Source organism: Cervus canadensis, chromosome 26 (genome assembly GCF_019320065.1).
Source record: "Cervus canadensis isolate Bull #8, Minnesota chromosome 26, ASM1932006v1, whole genome shotgun sequence".
Lineage (NCBI taxonomy): Eukaryota > Metazoa > Chordata > Mammalia > Artiodactyla > Cervidae > Cervus > Cervus canadensis.
The window spans coordinates 32,362,122-32,385,803 of record NC_057411.1 but is presented as its reverse complement, the minus strand read 5'-3'; the positions used below and the strand labels follow the sequence as shown (position 1 = coordinate 32,385,803).

General features: G+C 39.8%; 1 protein-coding gene across 1 annotated transcript in view; it reads right to left on the bottom strand.

Moving 5' to 3' along the window:
• Positions 1 to 12,256: 12,256 nt before the first annotated feature.
• Positions 12,257 to 23,682, bottom strand: part of BMP3 (bone morphogenetic protein 3) — a 31,144-nt gene continuing 19,718 nt past the window's right edge. Inside the window, exon 3 of the mRNA XM_043448262.1 lies at positions 12,257 to 16,190. Coding sequence (XP_043304197.1) covers positions 15,999 to 16,190 — 192 coding nt within the window. The 3' untranslated portion in view covers positions 12,257 to 15,998. The remainder of the gene's footprint in view (positions 16,191 to 23,682) is intronic.

Genomic DNA, 23,682 nt, shown 5'->3' with positions numbered 1-23,682 from the left:
TACATGACCACTGGAAAAACCATAGCCTTCACTAAACAGAACTTTGTTGGCAAAATAATGTCTCTGCTTTTTAATATGCTGTGTAGGTTGGTCATAACTTTTCTCCCAAGGAGAGAGTTTTAATTTCATGGCTGCAATCACCATCTGCAATGATTTTGGAGCCCAAAAATATAAAGTCAGCCACTGTTTCCACTGTTTCTCCATCTATTTGCCGTGAAGTGATGGGACCAGATGCCATGATCTTAGTTTTCTGAATGTTAAGCTTTAAGCCAACTTTTTCACTCTCCTCTCACTTTCATCAAGAGGCTCTTTAATTCTTCTTAGCTTTCTGCCATAAGGGTGGTGTCATCTGCATATCTGAGGTTATTGATATTTCTCCCAGTAATCTGGAATCCAGCTTGTGCTTCATGATGCCCAGCATTTCTCATGATGTACTCTGCATTTAAGTTAAATAAGCACAGTAACAATATACAGCCTTGACATACTCCTTTTCCTATTTCTAACCAGTTTGTTGTTCCATGTGCAGTTCTAACTGTTGCTTCCTGACATGCATACAGGTTTCTCAAGAGGCAGGTCAGGTGGTCTGGTAGTCCCATCTCTTGAAGAATTTTCCACAGTTTATTGTGATCCACGCAGTCAAAGGCTTTGGCATAGTCAATAAAGCAGAAATAGATGTTTTTCTGGAAATCCCTTGCTTTTTGAATGATCCAGCAGATGTTGGCAATTTGATCTCTGGTTCCTCTGCCTTTTCTAAATCCAGCTTGAACATCTGGAAGTTCACAGTTCACATATTGCTGAAGGCTGTCTTGGAGAATTTTGAGCATTACTTTCCTAGCGTGTGAGATGAGTGCAATTGTGCAGTAGTTTGAGCATTCTTTGGCACTGCCTTTCTTTGGGATTGGACTGAAAACTGACCTTTTCCAGACATCTGAAGCAGAGTAGAAAAGAAAAGGACAGTTAGGGTGAGTCTCCCACGACTTGAATCTCAGTTCTGACACTAGCATGGCTCTAACCTCAGTTAAACCAGTGATTCTCTCTGATCAGTGAAATGAGGATAATCCCTGAGACCCTCCATCTCAGGATCAAGTGAAGTCTCATTCATGGAAATGTATAAAATGCACTTATTTCATCAAAATGCTAATATTCTAGAACACTTATTTTGTGCTATAGACACTTTTAAGTGCTGCAAGTAATCCTCACAACTCTGTAAGATAGACTCTGCATTTCACTCTTGTCTTACACGTGAGGACATGGAAATACAGAGAAGGTTAATAACTTGCCCTGGGTCACACAGCTAATAAGAGACAGAGTTGGGATTCTAATTCTAGTCTGGCTCCAAGTCTGAGCCCCTAACTCCCCTTCTATACTCTCTAGTTAATGACAGATGCATCTAGTTTTAAAGAATTATTTTCCAGAAAGTGTTCTAGTTTCATTCTTTTACAAGTGGTTGACCAGTTTTCCCAGCACCACTTGTTAAAGAGGTTGTCTTTTTTCCATTGTATATCCTTGCCTCCTTTGTCAAAGATAAGGTGTCCATAGGTTCGTGGATTTATCTCTGGGCTTTCTATTCTGTTCCATTGATCTATATTTCTGTCTTTGTGCCAGTACCATACTGTCTTGATGACTGTGGCTTTGTAGTAGAGTCTGAAGTCAGGCAGGTTGATTCCTCCAGTTCCATTCTTCTTTCTCAAGATTACTTTGGCTATTCGAGGTTTTTTGTATTTCCATACAAATTGTGAAATTCTTTGGTCTAGTTCTGTGAAAAATACCGTTGGTAGCTTGATAGGGATTGCATTGAATCTATAGATTGCTTTGGGTAGAATAGCCATTTTGACAATATTGATTCTTCCAATCCATGAACACGGTATGTTTCTCCATCTGTTTGTGTCCTCTTTGATTTCTTTCATCAGTGTTTTATAGTTTTCTATGTATAGGTCTTTTGTTTCTTTAGGTAGATATACTCCTAAGTATTTTATTCTTTTTGTTGCAATGGTGAATGGTATTGTTTCCTTAATTTCTCTTTCTGTTTTTTCATTGTTAGTATATAGGAATGCAAGGGATTTCTGTGTGTTAATTTTATATCCTGCAACTTTACTATATTCATTGATTAGCTCTAGTAATTTTCTGGTAGAGTCTTTAGGGTTTTCTATATAGAGGATCATGTCATCTGCAAACAGTGAGAGTTTCACTTCTTCTTTTCCTATCTGGATTCCTTTTACTTCTTTTTCTGCTCTGATTGCTGTGGCCAGAACTTCCAACACTATGTTGAATAGTAGTGGTGAGAGTGGGCACCCTTGTCTTGTTCCTGATTTCAGGGGAAATGCTTTCAATTTTTCACCATTGAGGGTGATGCTTGCTGTGGGTTTGTCATATATAGCTTTTATTATGTTGAGGTATGTTCCTTCTATTCCTGCTTTTTGGAGAGTTTTAATCATAAATGAGTGTTGAATTTTGTCAAAGGCTTTCTCTGCATCTATTGAGATAATCATATGGTTTTTATCTTTCAATTTGTTAATGTGGTGTATTACATTGATTGATTTGCGGATATTAAAGAATCCTTGCATTCCTGGGATAAAGCCCACTTGGTCATGGTGTATGATTTTTTTAATATGTTGTTGGATTCTGTTTGCTAGAATTTTGTTAAGGATTTTTGCATCTATGTTCATCAGTGATATTGGTCTGTAGTTTTCTTTTTTTGTGGCATCTTTGTCTGGTTTTGGAATTAGGGTGATGGTGGCCTCATAGAATGAGTTTGGAAGCTTACCTTCATCTGCAATTTTCTGGAAGAGTTTGAGTAAGATAGGTGTTAGCTCTTCTCTAAATTTTTGGTAGAATTCAGCTGTGAAGCCATCTGGTCCTGGGCTTTTGTTTGCTGGAAGATTTTTGATGACAGTTTCGATTTCCTTGCTTGTGATGGGTCTGTTAAGATCTTCTATTTCTTCCTGGTTCAGTTTTGGAAAGTTATACTTTTCTAAGAATTTGTCCATTTCATCCAAGTTGTCCATTTTATTGGCATAGAGCTGCTGGTAGTAGTCTCTTATGATCCTTTGTATTTCAGTGTTGTCTGTTGTGATCTCTCCATTTTCATTTCTAATTTTGTTAATTTGGTTTTTCTCTCTTTGTTTCTTAATGAGTCTTGCTAACGGTTTGTCAATTTTGTTTATTTTTTCAAAAAAACAGCTTTTAGCTTTGTTGATTTTTGCTATGGTCTCTTTAGTTTCTTTTGCATTTATTTCTGCCCTGATTTTTAAGATTTCTTTCCTTCTGCTAACTCTGGGGTTCTTCATTTCTTCCTTCTCTAATTGCTTTAGGTGTAGAGTTAGGTTATTTATTTGGTTTTTTTCTTGTTTCTTGATGTAAGCCTGAAACTAGAACACTTTCTAACACCATACACAAAAATAAACTCAAAATGGATTAAAGATCTAAATGTAAGACCAGAAACTATAAAACTCCTAGAGGAGAACATAGGCAAAACACTCTCCGACATAAATCACAGCAAGATCCTCTATGACCCACCTCCCAGAATATTGGAAATAAAAGCAAAACTACACAAATGGGACCTAATGAAACTTAAAAGCTTTTGCACCACAAAGGAAACTATAAGTAAGGTGAAAAGACAGCCCTCAGATTGGGAGAAAATAATAGCAAATGAAGAAACAGACAAAGGATTAATCTCAAAAATATACAAGCAACTCCTGCAGCTCAATTCCAGAAAAATAAATGACCCAATCAAAAAATGGGCCAAAGAACTAAACAGACATTTCTCCAAAGAAGACATACAGATGGCTAACAAACACATGAAAAGATGCTCAACATCACTCATTATCAGAGAAATGCAAATCAAAACCACAATGAGGTACCATTACACGCCAGTCAGGATGGCTGCTATCCAAAAGTCTACAAGCAATAAATGCTGGAGAGGGTGTGGAGAAAAGGGAACCCTCTTACACTGTTGGTGGGAATGCAAACTAGTACAGCCACTATGGAAGAACAGTGTGGAGATTCTTAAAAAACTGGAAATAGAACTGCCATATGACCCAGCAATCCCACTTCTGGGCATACACACTGAGGAAACCAGATCTGAAAGAGACACGTGCACCCCAATGTTCATCGCAGCACTGTTTATAATAGCCAGGACATGGAAGCAACCTAGATGCCCATCAGCAGATGAATGGATAAGGAAGCTGTGGTACATATACACCATGGAATATTACTCAGCCATTAAAAAGAATTCATTTGAACCAGTCCTAATGAGATGGATGAAGCTGGAGCCCATTATACAGAGTGAAGTAAGCCAGAAAGATAACATTACAGCATACTAACACATATATATGGAATTTAGAAAGGTGATAACGATAACCCTATATGCAAAATGGAAAAAGAGACACAGAAATACAGAACAGACTTTTGAACTTTGTGGGAGAATGTGAGGGTGGGATGTTTCAAAAGAACAGCATGTATACTATCTATGGTGAAACAGATCACCAGCCCAGGTGGGATGCATGAGACAAGTGCTCCGGCCTGGTGCACTGGGAAGACCCAGAGGAATCGGGTGGAGAGGGAGGTGGGAGGGGGGATCGGGATTGGGAATACATGTAGATCCATGGCTGATTCATGTCAATGTGTGACAAAACCCACTGGAAAAAAATAATAATAATAATAATAAAAAAAAAAAGAAAGAATCCTATGGACAGAGGGACCTGGTGGGCTACAGTCCATAGGGTAGCAAAGAGTCAGATATGACTCAAGCGACTTGGCACGTATGGTATCAATGGGGGAAGGATTCTGAAGAAGAAAAAAAAAAAAAAGAATTATTTTCCAATCAAAATGAGAGAATGAATGTGTGTGTGCTCAATGGTGTTCGACTTTTGTGACCCCACGGACTATAGTCTGCCAGGCTCCTCTGTCCACGGAATTTTCCAGGCAGGAATACTGGAGTGGATTGCCATTTCCTCCTTCAGGGGATCTTCCCACCTCAGGATTGAACCTGCCTGTGTTTCCTGCATTGGCAAGTGGATTCTTTATCACTGGGTCACCTGGAAAGATGACAGGCATGAAAGGTGGAGGATTCTCAAAAACACCATCACACGAGGGAAGTGTGAATCTCAGATCACCTAAGTTGAGGGTAGATTGGGCCATTCTCCTGTCCTTTCTCATCTGCTGTTCACTCTCCCTTTCAGCAATACTTTCGTTGCTTGTCCCTAAGACGTGAACAGGACAAAAAATGCCTATGAGTTGTGGTTTAGTAAAAATGTTTGGATCATAGAATCTGGTACAGTTGAGAGGGAAAGGATTTTAAAGATCATTGAAAGAGAAAACTGAGGCCCCCAGGAGCTGAAGGAACATATAGTAAAGCACACAAGCTCAGAGCTTAGCAATGCCAGGTTTCGGTTCAGTTCAGTTCTGTCGCTCAGTCGTGTCTGACTCTTTGCAACCCCATGAATCGCAGTACGCCAGGCCTCCCTGTCCATCATCAACTCCTGGAGTTGACTCAAACTCATGCCCATCAAGTCAGTGATACCATCCAACCGTCTCATCCTCTGTCGTCCCCTCCTCCTCCTGCCCCCAATCCCTCCCCAGCATCAGGGTCTTTTCCAATGAGCCAGCTCTTCACATGAGGTGGCCAAAGTACTGGAGTTTCAGCTTCAGCATCAGTCCTTCCAATGAATATCCAGGACTGATCTCCTTTAGGATGGACTGGTTGGATCTCCTTGCAGTCCAAGGGACTCTCAAGAGTCTTCTCAACACCACAGTTCAAAAGCATCAATTTTTCAGCGCTCAGCTTTCTTCACAGTCCAACTCTCACATCCATACATGACCACTGGAAAAACCATAGCCTTGACTAGATGGACCTTTGTTGGCAAAGTAATGTCTCTGCTTTTTAATATGCTGTCTAGGTTGGTCATAACTTTTCTTCCAAGGAGTAAGCGTCTTTTAATTTCATGGCTGCAATCACCATCTGCAGTGATTTTGGAGCCCCAAAAAATAAAGTCTGACACTGTTTCCACTGTCTCCCCATCTATTTCCCATGAGGTGATGGGACCAGATGCCTTGATCTTCGTTTTCTGAATGTTGAGCTTTAAGCCAACTTTTTCACTCTCCTCTTTCAATTTCATCAAGAGGCTTTTTAGTTCCTCTTCACTCTCTGCCATAAGGGTGGTGTCATCTGCATATCTGAGGTTATTGATATTTCTCCCGGCAATCTTGATTCTGGCTTGTGCTTCTTCCAGCCCAGCATTTCTCATGATGTACTCTGCATATAAGTTAAATAAGCAGGGTGACAATATACAGCCTTGACGTACTCCTTTTCCTATTTGGAAACAGTCTGTTGTTCCATGTCCAGTTCTAACTGTTGCTTCCTGACCTGCATACAGATTTCTCAAGAGGCAGATCAGGTGGTCTGGTATTCCCATCTCTTTGAGAATTTTCCACAGTTTATTGTGATCCACACAGTCAAAGACTTTGGCATAGTCAATAAAACAGAAATAGATGTTTTTCTGGAACTCTCTTGCTTTTTCGATGATCCAGTGGATATTGGCAATTTGATCTGTGGTTCCTCTGCCTTTTCTAAAACCATCTTGAACAACTGGAAGTTCACAGTTCACGTATTGCTGAAGCCTGACTTGGAGAATTCTGAGCATTACTTTACTAATGTGAGAGATGAGTGCAATTGTACAGTAGTTTGAGCATTCTTCGGCATTGCCTTTCTTAGGGATTGGAATGAAAACTGACCTTTTCCAGTCCTGTGGTCACTGCTGAGTTCTCCAAATTTGCTGGCATATTGAGTGCAGCACTTTCACAGCATCATCTTTCAGGATTTGAAATAACTCAACTGGAATTCCATCACCTCCACTAGCTTTGTTCGTAGTGATGCTTTCTAAGGCCCACTTGACTTCACATTCCAGGATGTCTGGCTCTAGGTGAGTGATCACACCGTCATGATTATCTGGGTCATGAAGATCTTTTTTGTACAGTTCTTCTGTGTATTCTTGCCACCTCTTCTTAATGTCTTCTGCTTCTGTTAGGTCCATACCATTTCTGTCCTTTATCAAACCCATCTTTGCCTGAAATGTTCCCTTGATATCTCTGATTTTCTTGAAGAGATCTTTACTCTTTCCCATTCTGTTGTTTTCCTCTATTTCTTTGCATTGATCGCTGAGGAAGGCTTTCTTATCTCTCCTGGCTATTCTTTGGAACTCTGCATTAAAATGGGAATATCTTTCTTTTTCTCCTTTGCTTTTCGCTTCTCTTCTTCTCACAGCTATTTGTAAGGCTGCCTCAGACAACCATCTTGCCTTTTTGCATTTCTTTTCCGTGGGGATGGTCTTGATCCTTGTCTGCTGTACAATGCCACTAACCTCTGTCCATAGTTCATCAGGCTCTCTGTCTATCAGTGAAACTAAGCCATGCTGTTGGGGCCACCCAAGACAGTCGGGTCACAGTGGAGAGGTCTGACAGAATGTGGTCCACTGGAGAAGGGAATGGCAAACCACTTCAGTATTCTTGCCTTGAGAACCCCACGAACAGTATGAGAAGGCAAAATGATAGGATACTGAAAGAGGAACTCCCCAGGTCAGTAGGTGCCCGATATGCTAATGGAGATCAATGGAGAAATAACTCCAGAAAGAATGAAGGGCTGGAGCCAAGGCAAAAACACTACTCAGTTGTGACTGGTGATAGAAGCAAGGTCCGATGCTGTAAAGAGCAATATTGCATAGGAACCTGGAATGTTAGGTCCATGAATCAAGGTAAATTGGAAGTGATCAAACAGGAGATGGCAAGAGTGAATGTCGACATTCTAGGAATCAGCGAACTAAAATGGACTGGAATGGGTGAATTTAACTCAGATGACCATTATATCTACTACTGTGGGCAGGAATCCCTTAGAAGAAATGGAGTAGCCATCATGGTCAACAAAAGAGTCCGAAATGCAGCACTTGGATGCAATCTCAAAAATGACAGAATGATCTCTGTTCGTTTCCAAGGCAAACCATTCAATATCACAGTAATCCAAGCCTATGCCAGGGTTAGAGGATATCAAATACAACTGAAACAATGAATTGTTGTTATTGTTCAGTTGCTAAGTTGTATCTGACTCTTTGTGACCCCAGGGACTGCAGCACACCAGGCTTCGTTGTCCTACACTGTCTCCTGGAGTTTGTTCAAATTCATGAATATTATAACCAAAATTATAAAAAAATGAACATTATAACCAAAATTAAATTAAAAAACCCATACCACGAGAACATCCTTTGTGTGTGTGTGTGTGTGTGTGTGTGTGTGAACATAATTGTATGAAGAAAAGACTTGTGGATTCTTAAATTTTGTGTGTTGTGGATTTAAAGGTACAACCCTGGGGCATTGTTAGTTTTCCCCACAGTGGTTTCCTATTGTAGTTTCACCCACAGTGATAATGTTTTAGCATTACTTGCTGATATACACTTTATAATGGGCTTCCCAGTTGGCACTAGTGGTAAATAACCTGCTTGCCAATGCAGGAGACATAAGAAACGTGGGTTCAATCCCTGAGTGGGGAAGATCCCTTGGAGGAGGACATGGCAATCCACTCCAGTATTCTTGCCTGGAGAATCCCATGGACAGAGGAGCCCAAAGGGCACCAGTCCATAGGGTTGCATAGAGTTGGACATGACTGAAGTGACTTAGCACATACACATCCATTTCATATTAGTTACATGTACCTAATCCAGTTCTGAGGCTGTGGAAACCTTAGATGTTGATGTTCTGTATCATCAAGTACATCTCCACTAACTAAGATAGGGTTTTGTACAATGCGAATAATCTTGAGTACAAGCATCCCTTGTTTTTACACTTCATAGATACTATATTTTTACAAATTGAAATTTTGTGACAACTGTGTCAAGAAAGACTGTCGGCACCAGTTTTCCAACAGCATCTGTTTACTCTGTGTCTCAGTGTCACGTTTTGGTAATTCTCACAATATTTAAAAGTTTTTCATTATTATTGTAATTGTTGTGATGATCTGTGATCAGTCAAGTTTGATATTGTTATTGCAAAAAGATCACATTTCACTGAAGGCTCAGATGATGGTTAGCATTTTTTAGCAATAAAGTATTTTAAATTTAAGATCTGTATTTTTTTTTAGAAATAATGGCAGCGCACGCTTAATTTTATTTTTGTTCAGTCCCTAAGTAACGTCCTAAGTCTTTGAGACTCCACAGACTGCAGTGTACAGGCTTCCCTGTCCTTCATTATCTCCTGGAGATTGGTCAAATTTATGTCCATTGAGTTAGTGATGCTATCTAGCAGTCCTTTCAGTGAAAATTCAGGGTTGATTCCCTTTAGGATTGACTGGTTTGCTCTCCTTGCAGTCCAAGGGACTCTCAAGAGTATTAATAGACTATGATATAGTGTAAACATAATTTTCAAACAGACTTGAAAACCAAAAACTATGTGACTCACTTTATTGCAATATTTGCTTCATTGTGGTGGTCTGGAAACAGTCCCACAACATCTCCAAGGTGTGCCTGTTCTAACTGATTTACTGGATTATTTGGATTTGTACTGAGTTCTTCTCAACCCTAACCTCCATCATATCTTCTGATAGCTATGAAGTCCTATCCTAAGAGATATTTCAAGACAATTCCTCTGACAGGAGAACTGAAACAACGAACTACAACAGCGACTATTTTGGAAGTCTTCAAGAGTCACAGATTTGATGAAAGTGAAAAAGGAGAGTGAAAAAGTTGGCTTAAAGCTCAACATTCAGAAAACTAAGATCATGGCATTCAGTCCCATCACTTCATGGCAAATAGATGGGGAAACAGTGGAAACAGTGGCTGACTTTAATTTTGGGGGGCTCCAAAATCACTGCAGATGGTGACTGCAGCCATGAAATTAAAAGACACTTACTCCTTGGGAGAAAAGTTATGACCAACCTAGACAGCATATTAAAAAGCAGAGATGTTACTTTGCCAACAAAGGTCCATCTAGTGAAGGCTATGGTTTTTCCAGTAGTCATGTATGGATGTGAGAGTTGGACTATAAAGAAAGCTGAGAGTGGGCACCCTTGTCTTGTTGAAGTAATTAGCCTCCAACTAATAAAAAAATAAAAAAACAAACTGCATACAATAAAAAAAAAAAAAGAAAGCTGAGTGCTGAAAATTTGATGCTTTTGAACAGCAGTGTTGGATATGACTCTTGAGAGTCCCTTGGACTGCAAGGAGATCCAGTCCATCCTAAAGGAAACCAGTCCTGAATATACATTGGAAGGACTGATGCTGAAGCTGAAACTCCAATCCTTTGGCCACCTGATGTGAAAAGCTGACTCATCTGAAAAGACACTGATGCTGGGAAAGATTGAAGATGGGAAGAGAAGGGGACGACAGAGAATGAGATGGTTTGTTGGCATCACCAACTCAATGGGCATGAGTCTGAGTAAACTCTGGGAGTTGGTGTTGGACAGGGAGGTCTGGCACACTGCAGTCCATGGGGTCGCAAAGAGTCGGACACGACTGATTGACTGAACTGACTGAAGAGTCCCAGAACTGACCACACTGATGGAATGAAGACCCAATTGTGACTCGTCAAGGGCACGTGTCATTCTGGTGGTAACAGGCAGTGCTGGGATTCCAACACAAGGCTTTTAAATCGCAAAGACATTGCTGTCTCCATGAAGTTACAAAAGACTCTAATACCAGTTTTCTCAGTAGTTCGTCATATGGCACCAGGCATATGCAATAACTCAGAATGTCATAGAACACTTTTGGTTGCCATTTACAGACATGTGCTCAAACACTTCTTAAGGAAGAGTGAGCACATTATTGAGTTTGCAGGGAAATCTTACGTCATCCAAGGACAGGAAGTGTTGTGCCTCTCAGACAGGAGCAGAAACTGGAATATCTTGAGGAACAGGGCAGCTAATCTCTTTACTTTGCAAGAAGTAAGACATAACACTGAGCCTTTCATTTTTCTCTCACTGAACTGTCAGGGGCTCATCTTTGTTAGTGTCAAGGAACCCATCACTGTTGGTGGAAGCCGGTTTTCAGAGGAGGGCATGGTGAGTAGACATCCAAACAGATGCAAACCACAGCTTGTCTATAGTTTCTCATTTGGAAAATGGGGAGACTGGCTTAGGTAATAATAGCAGCTGATAATAACTGAGTCTTCATTCTGTTTCAGGTGCTTGGCAAGGTAATTTACGTGTGAAAGTGAAATGTGAAAGCTGCTCTTTGCGACCCCATAGTCTATGACAGTTCATGGAATTCTCCAGGCCAGAATACTGCAGTGGGTAGCCTTTCACTTCTCCAGGGGATCTTCCCAACCTGGGGATCGAACCCAGGTCTCCCGCATTGCAAGCAGATTCTTTGCCAGCTGAGCCACAAGGGAAGCCCAAGAATACTGGAGTGAGTAGCCAATCCCTTCTCCAGGGGATCTTCCCGACCCAGGAATCAAACCAGGATCTCCTGCATTGCAGGCAGATTCTACCAACTGAGATATCAGGGAAGCCCAAAATTTATGTGTATATCTCATTAAATCTTGTACAGTCCTATGAGGCAAGGACTTTATTGCCCCATTTTTATAGATGAGATAAGTGAGGCACAGAGAGGTTAAAGAATTTGTTCAACATGATCTTTAAAGGGCCTGGTAGTTCGAAAATGCTATGGTTTTTAAATAGACACAGTCTGAAGAGATCCATTAAATGAGGGAGAATAATATGAAAGCATATTTTACTTCTTAACCTGAGGTCATTTTTCTTTTAGAGAGAAAGGTACAGCCTAAACAAAAATGGAGAAATACATCTCAATGATCAGATGAGTTAAATAGGTGCCTATCATCCTAAAATGTGTACATGGACATGTTAACAATGACAGATAAAGTTACTCTCAAAACGGTGATATGGGCATTCACACAAAGTATCTCTAAGTGGAGTGTGTGGTTAAACAAGAAGTGCCTGAGAGGGAGGGAGAAAGAGAGAGAAAAAAAATATGAAACGATTCAAGCTGAATTTCTGATATTCCCCTTATGGGTGAATATATATATACATTATACAGATATAATATATATATATGCATATATATGTATATATTGCTTCACAGTGTTAATTATGTTTCACGTTATGTTGTTAATAGGTTATGATGCTCCATTCACGATACTGTTTGAAAATGTTCGACTCTGTGCCCAAGTGTTGTTATCTCTTTTCAGATGCAGCAGTTTTTCAACTTTCTCAAGTTGTGAAAATGGCGTCTTTCCCAATGATAAGTAGAAGAGAACGGGGAAGTGTTCAATTAAGCAATTTTATTTCCATACTGTATAGAGGAAAGCTCTCCATTACTGGAGGAAAGTGATACAAAGCCCGCAAAGCTTATACATCAGTAGTGAAGCGTCCTTCACAGTTTCACTGCAGTACGCTCCTTTAGTAACTGTACTAGAGAACCAGTTGTCATTCTGCCTGTAGTAACTGTTGTAAAAAGAACTTTTTCTTACCATCTAAATATGAAAATTATTACCATTATAGATAGGAAGGCAACAGTCATTAAATAAATTAAAAGCATCTTTAAAGTTTTTCCATATACATATATAATATATATTTTTTAAATTGCCATCAACTGTACAAGCATTCAGTTCTCAACTAGAACATTTACAGAAACTATTGTGGAAAGCTGAAGGGAAGGCTTGATTTTTGGGAAAAGGGGATCATGTAAGCACTATAACTACATTAAAATACAATTCCCAAGGGAAAAAGATATACAGAGAAGTCAGACTTATCCAAGATATCTTATTTAATCTCATATTTAATCTTACACATAAGGTGTGCAGAACTATTTTTTGACCCAACCTTGATTCAACTAAGTCGATATCCAGACATTACTTACTTGTTTGCACAGAGAAAAGTAAGACTAAAGTGAATAATGTAATTATATATAAAAAAATCTTTGTAAGCCAGATTGATAATAGCATTATACACATATGATTATTTTGCCTATGAAAATAATAAACGGGAAAAAAGGTTTTTTCCTTCTGAAATGTTAAGGTAAAAAAAATCCTAGCTTAATGAATAAATGATCATCAGTTAATATATAGTTAGGTGAGTGTCAGAATTGATTGGGAATATTACAGTCCTGAGATCTAGAGAGTCCAATCTTCCAGTTTAAATTCTACAACTCCAAATCCTGTAAATGGTATATTATTTACACAGGTTACAACAAAATACTTTGATAATACTATATCAGCAGCCCCTGAATATGAATTCAACAGAACAGTTATTGAAAAAAAAATTTTATTTTCAACTAACTGTGTGTGTGTCTCAATATGTAGGAATGGGGGTGGTAGGGTGGTTGCAAGATAAAGAGAGAGGAAAAGAAAGATGCATGGTTTAGAAAATGGCATTATTAATATAAATACAATTTCTCTTCTCATTAATGTCATTTTAAATCAGGAGATTTATAAAAGGTTTATATAGTAATTATACAGACTTTAGTACCTAACCAATTGTGACATAGTCACTCAATTTTCCAACTATTTCATGTAAATTTTTATTACTTAAAATATTAACTCATTTACTTCAAACTCTGTTTCAACCCCTTAAAAAGTAATTTTCCTTTATTTGGGGGAACTAAACTTTTTCCCATTTATATCATAATATGGCTTCAATGCAGGAGATAATTAATAATGGTTACAAGCTTGCAGAAAAATAACTACTAGTCAAAAGCTATTTTGATTGCTAAGAGTCAATCCAATGACTTTCATTATGTTCTAATTTTGTCATATCAATTGCTTCAAAATTGGAAATAGTTATTATTTAGAGACTTTTTTTGGCCATTATAGAATTTAATTTATAACAAGTTAGCCTCAATTCAAATTTAAATTGAAGGTAACTGGCAGACATCTGGAGAGAAGAAGTTCGAGAAAGAAAACTGGAAATTGTTAAGAGATTTTGGTAGATACGTCTCTAGAAAAAACTAAATTAAGAATTTCACCCAATAGACCAATGAAATAAAAGCTATATTTATGGAAAGATCATGACCAGGATAGAGCAGCCACACATGGGGTCACTTCTATTATATAACTATGTTTCAAATTTTTGATAAAACTTAGTAGAAAATAATTTCATCCCTTATCTCATTTTGAATCTGTATGCTACCAGAACAAAAAATGAACTAGAAGAAACCATAGCAACTCAGGTACCAGAACTCCATTCATCATTTAGAACAGGTGTTTCTCATTCATGGAGTCAACACACATTCCAAAAGTGTCAAAGAGTGTCTTTTCATGGTACTCTTTTTAATGGGTTTCCAATAAGACAGAAATACTATTTAAATGACAGGGAATGTCATATTGGCATACACGGAAGAACAGGATGCTTCTGCCTTTGGTTTACGAACAGACATACTTGCAGGTTTTTTGCTCTGTCATTACCACCCATTCAAGGAAGACATGTGTGACGTAACAACTACTATAAACCCAAACTTTCGGTGGCAGAAGGACCTTCCAGCTTAACTAGTCTGCCTCTTTATTTTTACCACTGAAGACACTTGCATGTCTTTCACAAAGTAGATGCTCAGTTAACATGAAATTACGAACTACCACAGATAACTAACTATAGGCAGAGACAGAACAAAACTCCATGTCTTCTGTGTCTTCTGATAACTTCACAGCCTCTGAAATGGCTTAGTTGACTCTAATCAGGTCGGACTGAACTTAGATAAGAATTCACCACAGAGAGAATGTCAACAACAATCCATGGTCTGAAAACATTTCTGTCACACACACAAACAGAGCGAGGAAAAGATTTTTGAAATAATTTCTCGAGGGCAAAAGTGTGAGAGGAGATATTTATGACAAATGGAAATAGGGAAAAAAAAACCCAGTAAGTGTATAGATTCAACTCCCTTTCTTGCTGGATAATTTATAGTAAGCTTTACTAAAGAATAGATTCCCTGTCTGAACCAAAAGCCGTGATCAACGTGAAAAAGTGTCTGGACGTGGACATAGGTGAACAAGGATGTGGACTTATGATTGTGATTAGATTGGTCACTTAAATCTCCAATAGTCCATCCAGTGAGCCTTGGTATCTGTTGATTACTTTATAAGAAGCAAAGGTATATCAAGAGAATTAAACACTTACTTGCATGTTTAAGTTCAGTTTAAAAGAACAAATGAAAGCACTTGTGGAAGAGAGATACAGAAAAATAATTAGATCTGGGTTTTTGAAAATTGGGTTGCTGGTTGCCTTTCTTGTGAAGGCCATGAAATGAAAACATCAGTATTTCCAAATAAATGGCTGAGGAAAGTGGTAACTCTTGCATACCCTCTTGGATCACTCTATCCATTTTGCTAAACTTCTCATAAGTGAACGAAGCTTGTCAGAACATAAAATAAAAAAACCAAGAATCCCATGCAGACTGCATTATAAAATCACGTTAAGCCAATCTTCCAAAAGAGGGCACACGTCCCTGGGAATGTGTTCACATCCATACACACCGACACTCAGCACACATCCTCCACTCAGCCAGTCACACAAGGATCTGTAAAGAAAAACACAGGTAAACAATAGTCTCCACAAATTTAAGATAAACATCAAAGCTGAGTGAATTATTTAGCACTTGCTAAGTTGCTCAGGAATCTAAGAAGCCTGCTTTAAAATATGAAATTATTCTGTTTCTGTGAGCAGAGATCAATGATAAGCTCTTGTTTGTTTCCAATCTATTTTCAAAACCTGTTACAAAAATAAATCAGTGTGTTCTCTAACAGTTCTAAAAACAGTTTGAGTGATTGTTTTTCTTGTGTAATTATTTTTTTTAAAGAAAAAGATGTCCATATTTACTAAAATCTTGCTTTGAGTTACATTCAGAAACAAATACAGTCCAGTTCTCCTTGGTGGAAATCATCAGTCTATTTGCCCATTCGCCTTTGACTACTGAAAAATCTTTTGAAATGAAATGCATTGGCAGTGCAAAAAAAGTCCATAAAAATAAACTAATGATTGAGTTAAGCATCCGGATGAGTTCTTCACCAGGTTATCTGCAAGCACAAGACTCGACTGTCATGTTTGGGTATACTTTTAGTACCACATTCTTATTTTCATCAAAGAATAAGATACTGAGTGAGGACATCTTTTCTGGCACACAGCAAGGCTCGGGAATTCCAGGAACAACCCCCACAGCTCTCACTATGCTCTGGATGGTAGCATGATTTGATGGCTTCAAAGACTAGGAAAGAAAAGGGAGAAAACAGGTTAGGTAGAATGGCTTTTCCCCTCTCCAACCCCCACTAAAAAATATATATATATATATGATGGATTTGGTTCAACAAATTAATAAAGCCCTGGCATCATCACACATTCAGCCCAATCTCCAATGTCACCATCACCAAAATGGTTGTCATTGACTAAGTGTCTACTCACACTGATTGGTAAAGTATTCGCCTGTGATGCAAGAGACCTGGGCTCGATCTCTAGGTCGGGGAAAACCCTCTGGAGAAGGGAATGGCAAACCACTCCAGTATTCTTGCCTGGAGAATTTCATGGACAAAGGAGCCTGGCAGGCTACAGTTCATGGGGTCGCAAAGAGTCAGACACGACTGAGTGACTAACACTTCGACTTTTTTTCAGGTGCCAGGCATGTTCTGTGTAGTATTTCTAATCCTTACCACATGACCACCATTTCTTACATTTTATAGATAGAGAAATAGACTCAAAAAGCTTAAATGACACATATAAAGTCATACAGACATGGAGAGTGAGAACTCGAATCTGGTTTTCTAAGCAGGAATCATTTAAAAATGATTTAGTCCTCAAACGGGATTAGTACATCCTAGGGTGTTTTCAGACCAGTCAATCCTAAAGAAAATCAGTCCTGAATATTCATCGGAAGGACTGATGCTGAAGCTTCAATACTTAGGCCACCTGATGAGAAGAACTGACTCACTGGAAAAGACTCTAATGCTGGGAAAGATTGAAAGCTGGAGGAGAAGGGGACGACAGAGGATGAGATGGTTGGATGGCATCACAGACTCAAAGGACATGAGTTTGAGCAGGCTCCAGGAACTGGTGATGGACAGGGAGGCCTGGTGTGCTGCAGTCCATGGGGTCGCAAAGAGTTGGACACGACTGAGTGACTGAATGAAGGGTGTTTTTGATAACAGGATTGCAAGAGAAACAATTTGATCCTGAGCTAGTCACAAAGAATGCTTAACAAGCACCAACTTAACATAGATTTTTGCCACTTCTATAGTGACATTTATACTTTGTTTCGAAAATAACACAAACATGTCAAGTGTGTGCTAAGTCACTTCAGTCTTGTCCAGCTCTATGCGACCCAATGGACTATAGCTCGCCAGGCTCCTCTGTCCAAGGGATTTTTCATGCAAGATCTTCCTCACCCAGGGATCAAACCCATCCCTCTTTATGTCTCCTGCATTGGCATGCAGGTTCTTTACCACTAGCACCACTTGGGAAGTCCCCAGTGTCAAGAGGCGTTGATTTATTTAATAGTTACCACCTGGATGAATGGATGCTGATTAAGAGGGCCACACTGTTGGCCACTGGGGGTCACTGTTGTTCCATGGGTACAGACATTACTGCTGTAGCATTTTAGTCTTCTAAACCTGGGGCATAACCTCTAGGAATAAACCAGGGTGCCTGAGGTTATCTATGGCTGTCAAAAGTTTGACCAAAGAAGCCTGAGCAAAATCTGTTCCCAAGCAATGCCAAATGGGACCATTACCATACCTGGAAGACATTTGGTTTTATTTAGAGAGCCCTATCCAGCTTGGCTCAGCATTGAAGGACGGTCGCTTTTCCAAGCCCAGAATGTTTAGGTATTGCCAGAGTGGTAAGACCTTCTTCCTGATCAATGCCACACTTTTCAACATCAGTTCTCCCCGATGTCTCTTTTAAGCAGATGAAATCCATTAGAAAGAATTTAGAAACAGGTCTTTGGTAACTTGCCAGAGATCACATGTCAATTCAGGAGTAGGATTTAAGCCAAAACGCTGGCTTTTTAATGTCAAGATTTTGAGTCACGTTTCAGAGGCACCTCAGCCCCCAGTGAACTGGTATTCTAACTTTATACACCTAAAACTCCCAGTATGGGAAACTGAAACATATTGAAAGGTTAAGCGTACACATAAGCCAAAGGAGAAGCAAATAAGTAGAAAGTTGGCACATTGTTAAAAAAATAATAGGATTTGGGGGGGGGGGCAGGAAAAGGGCAAATCCGATTTGTCTCATCTCATCTTTCAATTTTAGTGAAAAAAATTATCTAGGCATTAAACTTCAACATGATTGCTCACAGGCACAATTTACCTTAAAGTTAGTATTGATGATGGCCAGCTCCTTTATCTACTCTTTTTTTCCTGGAGACTTTAAGTGTATGTTAAAAAGAGTAGTTAACCTACAATTAATTAACTTTGCAAAGAAAGGTATTTTCTCTCCTTAAGGATAAGAAGTCTCTATTGTTCTATTCTGCATTTCCTGTGTCCTGTGGCATCAACACTATGCATGTAATTGACAAACTGCAATTGTACTATGGCCACTGTACCAATGGCCACTGTTTGCTATTTCATCGGTATCAGGCGATTTCTTAAGAAAACTTTTGCAGCCATCCATTTTTCTCCATTGATTTATTTTTAAATTCAGTCATCCAAACAGCATATGATAACACCCAAAGGATTTTTTAAAAGCCATAGATTTTTCTGACAATAGTTTGTTACTGTTCATGTTTTACTGACTCCTATACAATTTAATTTTCATATATTTAAGTAGACGAGGACTAGATCCATAAATCCTGCTGTGCACTGCTTGTCCTCGGTGCTTAGAGCAGAGCAGGCTCTCTAGGCACTGAATAAATACTTGCCAAATGGATGAAATACTTATAAATAATAACATACCCTCCATTGCACCTATTTCTGTGGAAATATTTCCCATCAACAAAAATAAAAGGTTCTGAGCTAATGACCCAGCACAGATATGGAAAATATTCATGGGTGTTCCCTAGGAAAATTCCTGTCCTTTTTAAAAGCTCTAACTCACAAATGAGCGGTTTCTGGTGGGCTCACAGGAATCCAGCAAGCCCTTGATTGTCGGCGATGTGTTCTATCAGGAACCTCTCAGTTTTCTAGGGAGTTGTCCCCTTTCTTTCTCACTGTGAAATCCAGCTGCCATGACCAGGAATAATTAAGCCACGCACAAAAGATCCACGTGATCATTTGCTAGTGTGGAACATTTGCCAGTCTATCATTTTCATTTGTTTTTGCATTCCGATTACGTTTCTCGGCTCTCTCTTCACAGCAGCTTAAGAAACCTAGTGATGACAAATGCAAACCTGTGTTATTATTTTTTTTTTTCCCGGTGCATGCTCAGTTGCTCAGTCCTGTCCGACTCTTTGCAACCCCATGGACTGTAGTCCAGCAGGCTCCTCTGTCCATGTGATTTTCCAGGCAAAAATACTGGAGTGGGTTGCCATTTCCTCCTCCAGGGGATCCTCCTGACCTGAGGGATTGAACCTACGACTCCTGTCTCTTGCATTAGCAGGCAGATTCTTTAGCCCTCTTCCTCCCCAGTCTCACTTTTTAATGTGGGTGAAACAGGACATTGGTATCTATTTAGGTCTTTTTTTTTTTTCTTTTTGCTTAGGTAACTCAATACATCAAGATTTAAGGTTTTTAGAGTTCATCTTCATGATCGGAAATTGGAATTGGAAACCGAAGGACATTATTTGAGGCTGCATCATTTTGAACTTATTCCACGTGAATTTCTTGGTTAGAGAGTCTGCTTGGTTCAAAGTGTTTAGCTTCTTTGCTCCATAATTCTTTGTCTTTGCTATTCACAACCTTTGCACCACTCCATGCAAAAATACCTTCACTCCTCCAATCCTTGATTGGTTCCCTTGGACCTCTTTTCAGCAACAATGGCTCAATCATTTTCATTTGAAATTTCTGTTTTCCATCTCTGCTTTGGTGGTGAGGGGAGGCCAAGGCCTAAGACTTGGCTACAGCTATATGGGTATTTTTCATCTCATGGCAGAGTGCCAGGGGTCTCTCCCTGGGGGAACAGATTGGCTGTAAGGGCTAGAAATCAGAAAAATCCAAGCTGCTGTGTCTGTGAATGAAATCTGCCGTGCTCAGGCCCTCACCTGCCAAGCTGCGGGTGATGTCCTCGAGTTGAATTCGATTACAAGTGCATTAGCAGGAGAGAGAATGTCATCAGCTCTGAGCTTTCATTCCTGACTCAGGCCATGGGGCTTTGCTCCATGCTCTCCCAGTCCAACCCACATGGGTGTGATAGCCCAGAAACTATCTAATTGGAATCAGGGAAAGGGCAAAGCCTGGAATTTGGGAAAGGCAGAACACAGCTGTTCTGAATTACAGACAGGTTGTCAACTTTTGCAGATGAAGAGCCCAGCTCTAGAGAGCAGGCTCTCACTGGGGAGGCCAGAAGGAAGGAGGGCCAGCCGAGGAGTCTGGCCTGGGAGAACTTTTCTCTGGGGCAGAATGTATATCTACAATCTGAAAGGTCTTTGGCGCCTCACTTATTCCACATGCATTTGTACTGATCTTGTCAGAGGCCTTATTTTCCTCTGTGGTTCAAAAACTATATTTTTGTTTAAATAGTTGACTCTGGTTACCATGCTGGACACTGGGCTGATAACAGCAACAGTGATTAATTACCCCTGATGTCACAGCTTCAGACCGCTTCAAGCTTCCCATCATTTTGGTGACTGTACCCCTTGAAAGACAGAAAGCCTGGAAGGCTTACAGGGGATCAGTAGAAAGCGGCAAAAGTTAAGCAGGTCCACACAAGGCGATGAAAGACTGCGATGTCCATGTCACAGCCAGACTTCCACTCGAAACTTGGCAAAAGGAAATCTCCAACTCGCAGAGAAGACTCCACCCTATCCCTATTACATGACATCTCCCTGTAGTTCGGATGCCATTCCAAGGTTTGACAAATACTATCATGGGCTTCCCTAGTGGCTCAGATGGTAAAGAATCTGCCTGCAATGCGGGAGACCTGGGTTTGATCCCTGGGTTGGGAAGATGCCCTGGAGGAGGGCACGGCAACTCCAGTGTTCTTGCCTGGCGAATCACATGGACAGAGCAGCCTGGTGGGCTACAGTCCATGGGGTCACATGAAGAGTCAGACAGGACCGAGCAATTAAGCACAACATCATGTTGTTCAGTTGCTATAATGGATGCTCTCTTGATTCTATTACCCACCAAAGAGCTTATGAACTATCGGGCTGAAGGGAGAATCCTATTTAAAGCCTTGTGACATTTAAAAAGGGATAAGAAACATTTACAAAACTTATCCTTGTCTTACACCTTTTACTCTTTTTTAAAATTTTATTTCATTTTATTTATTTGATCACGCTGCACAGCATGTGGGATCTTAGTTCCCTGAGGAGGAACTGAACCCATGCATTGGAAGCACAGAGTCTTAACCACTGGATCACCAGGGAAGTCCCACAATTTTTATTCTTTTGATCCCTACTCCTGTGTTTTTTTTTCCAGTTCCCTACATTGGATTTTTTATTCTCCTCAGTCTCAGCCACTGCCATTAATAATGGCAAAAATTCATTGAGTGTCTACTTAGCACAAGGTACTCTACAATCTCATTTTCCCATCATTTTTATAATGCAGAAACTGTGATATTTTTATTTACCCTAGTACCTGTTTCAAAGATGAGAAAACTAACATATAGAAAGTTAGAGGAACTTCCCCACCTCAAAGGCACAGTGGGTAGGAAGTGGAGCCAAGTTTTAAGCCAAAAGGATTTGTCGACTTAAAGGACGGTTTGGAAACCAACAGTATCAGTAACATCTAGAGGCTTGTTAAATACTCCGAATCTTGGGCTCTGCCCCGGAAACCGCTGGATCAGAACCTATAGATGAACAAGATCCCCAGGCAATTTGCAGGCACCTTAAGGTTCAGAAACCCAGCTATGATCAAGCAGGTACCCTTTAGTCATCCTGTTACAGTAACATACTTCTCTCCTTAAATTTATCTCTTCTATTCTTAACTTTGGAGAAGACGATGACAACCCACTCCAGTATTCTTGCCTAGAAAATCCCATGGACAGAGGAGCCTGGTGGGCTGCTGTCCATAGGGTCGTACAGAGTCGGACACAACTGAAGCGACTTAGCAGCAGCAGCAGCAGCATTCTTAACTTATCCCTCATATGTTTTTTAATTGTTATTCCTTAGATCACTGAGGACTACGATGAAGATCTATGGGAGCAACAGCAAGGTTTTTGAACAGGAAAAACAAGCAGAACCATAACAGATGGGAGAGGCAAATTGGGGCAATTATGGAGACCAACCCAGGTCAGCTAACTGACTGAATATCTCCACGTGATCATGGCTTTCTGGGTCCTAAGACCTGGAGTCAAGAGGAAAGAAGAAAACTTCCTCAGGCAACCTAGAAAAAAAATCACAGTTTAGGAGAGAGAGAGGACTTATTTGGAAGACTCAGAGACCTACTTAAAATCAGTCATCCCAGGTTTAGAGATAGTTTTAATCCATTTCTGCCTCTCAGTGCCACAAAGCGAGCCACACTGTAGAATAAAGATTCATTACTGCCTGTTATATTTGGCATCTTTGTTGTGTATTTTAAATGCTATCCCAGTTTGACCAAGTTTCTATTGATCAATAAAATGTCCTTTATAATCTTTAGACAAGATAAGGCTGTTTATATCATTGTAAATGTCTACGATCCCTACTTTGTATTTGGGTTGACAAAACCTGGAATCCACAAGGTCTAGAAAATGTAGCAAGCTTATCCTTCTGAGACATCCTAAAAGGAAAATGGGATTTCAATCAAGTTCTTGGCCCTGAGGCTGATCTGGCATTGCTTAGTCGACCTTCTGCTATATGTGTGTGTTACCTTTAGCGTTCCAGTGATCACAGGCCTGTAACATGAACATGCCCCTTTTAAGACCTATAAACAGAAGTTGGTAACTTTTTGAGAAAAAGGGTTTTTCTCCATTAACATACAATAGCAGAAGTTGATCCATGTCAAGTTTTGCAAAAAACAGAAACAAAACAAAACAAAAACACTCCTATTTATCCTCTGAATTCTATTGCCAGGATCACCTTTCACTGTATAACAGAGACTCAAACTGTTATGGGCTAAGAAGGGAAGTGCAGCGATAAGCTTAGCTGAAGGCCAGGGGGGCACCAATATGTTTTATTAATTCTAAATTCAAAGAGTACAGTCACTTGGACTTGCAGTACAAGACGGAGGTGGGGTTGGGGAGGCTTCTGAGAATATATTTGTCAGGATACTGAGTACTGATAAGTTAAAGATTCAGTCCCTATCAATTTTAGAAGAGACATGGATTAGCTCTAAGCAGTTAAAATGAGTCTTAGAAGTCGACAGAGTCATTGTGCCTTATTCTGACTCCAACTTTGATATTTATCAGGGAAGCAAATGAAATAAGCATCTGGTGGATTTCATGAGACAAGTTTTCCTAGCCCAACCCTGATCCTAACCCCCATGACGACAATTCATCTCACAAGAGACTATCAAAATGTTCTGTATCAGGGCATCAATCCAATTAGTCCTTCCTTTTGCTCTCATGACATTCACTCATTTCCTAAATACCCCCTCAAAGGTCAGCCTCCTACCACTGGGGGCTTCCTTGTTGTGGACAGGCATAAATTCACATGTGATCATGTAGCTGAATATGCACTGTGTTTGGAA